The sequence below is a fragment of the Piliocolobus tephrosceles genome, chromosome 17 (assembly GCF_002776525.5).
Source record: "Piliocolobus tephrosceles isolate RC106 chromosome 17, ASM277652v3, whole genome shotgun sequence".
In the NCBI taxonomy this organism is placed as follows: Eukaryota; Metazoa; Chordata; class Mammalia; order Primates; family Cercopithecidae; genus Piliocolobus; species Piliocolobus tephrosceles.
Window position 1 is genome coordinate 27,460,884 of NC_045450.1, and position 2,890 is coordinate 27,463,773.

At 57.0% G+C, this 2,890-nt stretch overlaps 1 protein-coding gene across 3 annotated transcripts; it reads right to left on the minus strand.

Annotated features, from left to right (window-relative positions):
• Positions 1-255: 255 nt before the first annotated feature.
• On the minus strand, positions 256-2,611 carry LOC111525659 (uncharaterized LOC112694756 homolog). Of its 3 annotated transcripts, XM_026451985.1 has the most exons (4): positions 2,477-2,611; positions 2,195-2,230; positions 770-913; positions 256-525 (listed from the first exon to the last, which is right to left on the minus strand). In XM_026451985.1, exons 2-4 carry the CDS (start codon positions 2,198-2,200, stop codon positions 331-333), a joined length of 345 nt encoding a protein of 114 aa, XP_026307770.1. In that variant the 5' UTR covers positions 2,201-2,230; positions 2,477-2,611; the 3' UTR covers positions 256-330. The 3 variants fall into 3 exon arrangements, with proteins under 3 accessions (XP_026307770.1, XP_026307768.1, XP_026307769.1); XM_026451983.1 differs by lacking the exons at positions 2,195-2,230; positions 2,477-2,611 and having other exon boundaries at positions 770-1,509; XM_026451984.1 differs by lacking the exons at positions 256-525; positions 770-913 and having other exon boundaries at positions 1,698-2,230; positions 2,477-2,605.
• Between the last annotated feature and the right edge of the window lie 279 nt (positions 2,612-2,890).

Below are 2,890 nucleotides of genomic sequence, written 5' to 3' on the forward strand. Positions count from 1 at the left end.
AGAAAAAAAAAAAAAAAAAACGAAACTCAGTTCTCAGTTCTCAGGGTTGTTGGGAAAAACAATGAGGTCAGTAAAGAGGCCCTATACCTGGAACATAGTTCATTCGGTGAAGGGAAAGGAGCTGTGTGAGCTGTTTTTTGTTACCCACATCACCTTTCTCCGGCTGGCACCCTATTTTATTTTCTTCAAGTAGCTTTCACCAGACATTATCTGATAGGTTGTTTTGACCTGTCTCCACGTGACTCACAGCCCGGAACCGTGCCTGGCCTTGAGAAGGTGCTCAGATAAATGTTGTTGAGCAAAAAAATGAATGCACTGATCATACCTAGATCAGGGCTCAGCGGGGCAGGGGGTAGGAATGGAACTCACAGCTCCGGTGGACTGGGGGCAGCAGGCATCCAGGAAGTGGGCCGGGCTAGGCAGAGGAAAGTCGCAGGCTTCTGCACAGGTCCAGCAGCAGTCTGGGGGCCCGGAGGCACCTTGCTTCCTGCAGGGGGAGCTACCGTCCGCACAGCAGCCCTGGGCCTAGATCACAGGGTTCAGGATGTGGAACAGGCAGCAGATAGTGACAGCCAAGCCAGCTTTCCCGAGGGGGCAGGAAAAGGTTTGGCTGGGGACAGGAGAGGAGGGACCCCCTGGTACTACAAAACGGATAGATGCAAGGGCTAAATGTCATGTGTCTCAGGGTAAGAGCCTGCAGATGAAGGGACAGGTTACCGGGATTCCTCTTCCCCAGAGCCCACCCTTTATCCCCCACCAGACCCCTCACCAGCAGGCAGTGCCTAGTCAGCAGGACTAGACCCAGCAGCAACAAATAGATGCCCACAGCGATGAAGACGATGGCAGGGATGGGGAGCAGCAGGGGAGGGCTGCTGACGGGAGCCGGGGTTGGATTCCATGGACTAGAGGAGGCCTGGACGAGCACAGGAGGAAGGGGTGACAAGGAGGTAGAGAGGGGTTGCAGGAACACAGGAATACCATGAGGGACGCGGAGGTGGGTGGCAGAGGGATGGCCACCAGGTGGTGGGGAGAGCGTCAATGGGACTACACCCTGACTCATTATCTTGTGCTCTGAGCCTGCCTTTTTCCCTATCATTTGCAGTTTAGCACCATCAAGCACTTCTGCATTCTAGAGTCTTCTAGCGCTTACTGATTTTCCTTCTGGACTGCCTCTCCAAAGAGATCTCTTGTCTCTGACTCCCCTGCCACTCCTTTACCATCCCTCAGCCCACATTACCGGCCCGTCATCCAACCTGCAATTTTCCCCCTTTTCCATACCAGATGTCCTTGTGTATCCCTCCCTCCCTTACAATCCATCAATGGCTCCCAGTAACTCACTTAAAACTTTTTCTTTTCTTTATTTATTTTATTATTATTATTGAGATGGAGTCTCACTCTGTCACCCAGGCTGGAGTCCAGTGGGGCGATCCCGGCTCATGCAACTTCTGCCACCCGGGTTCAAGGGATTCTCCTACTTCAGCCTCCCAAGTAGCTGGGATAAAAGGTGCACGCCACCACGCCCAGCTAATGTTTGTATTTTTAGTACAGAGGGGGTACGTTGGCCAGGCTGGTCTTGAACTCCTAATCTCAGGTGATCCACCCACCTTAGCCTCCCAAAGTGCTGGGATTCCAAGCATAAGCCACCGCACCTGGCCATTTTTCCTAGAGACAGTGTCTCACTCTGTCACCCAGGCTGGAATGCAGCGGCAAGATCATGGCTCGCTGCAGCTTCGAGCTCCTGGGCTTAAACGATCCTCCCACCTCAGCCTCCTCAGTAGCTGGAATTACAGGCGACAGCCACCACACTGGCACTTAAAACTTATGTCAGTAGCAAAATTCCCAGTTTAGTCCTGCCTACCTCTCTCCCTCCTTCTCTTCCAAACACATGATAGCCCTAGCAATTCCCCAAATGCTGCAGCCTCCCTCTCACCCCCAGGCTGTTTCCTCTGCCGGAAATGCCTTTTCTCCTGGATTACTTGGTCAACCTCCTCATCTTGCCAGGAATACCAGAAATGTGCTCTCCCGTGGGAAGTCCATTCCTGGCCCTCTTCCTCACAGCTCTCGTCCTGAGCTGGCAGGGTGTAGTCTGTGTTGGGTAGAAGCCCCCTCCCCAGTCCGTGCTTGAAGGTAGGCCCAGTCGGGGTGAGGACAGGGCGCTGAGGGGGCTCAGAGAGGGGAAGGGGCCCGGACTTACGTCCATGGGGCAGGGCAGAGCCAGTCAATCCGGGAGCTGCAGAAGGAAGGTTCTGGGTCTCAGGGGCTGAGAGGCACCGTTAGACTGGGGTGCCCACCCTCCTTCCCTTTCCTGTTTGGGGAAACTGAGGCCATCGCTGGGCCGGAGGGTGGAATTCGGGAAGGGGAATGGGAGGCGGGGGATCAGAGGCGGCGCCTTCCTCGCAGGCTCCAGCGCGCCCCAGACCACTCCCCTCTTCAGTCCCTACACCCCGGGCTTCCCCGGTCGGTCCGCTCCCATCACCTGCACCCTCGGGCCGCGGGCAATTCACGGATTCCGCGCCGAGCTGGGTCCAATAGGCCGAGGCGCCGGCTCCGCCCAGAAACCGTTCGCCGCATCCAGCTATTGCCATGGTGACCAGAGCTGCGCGTTTTACGGCGGCCGCCGATGCCCAAACTTCCTCCCGCCGCCTCGCGCCTCGCGCCTCACGCCTCCCGCCTCCCGCCTCCCGCCTGAGCTTCCGCTGATACCAGCTCTGCGCCGCCGCGGCCCTAGGGGCTTTCTTGAGAGGTCCCAAGGGGAAGAGCGAATCCCGCCGCCGCCAGCCTAGGTCGGATCCTCATCAGATGCTGGACGTTGGAGGAGGCACCGGGTTGTGGGGCGCCACAGGAGGATTGAACCCCCAGGCTACACCGAAGACTTGGATGTATCTCCGGC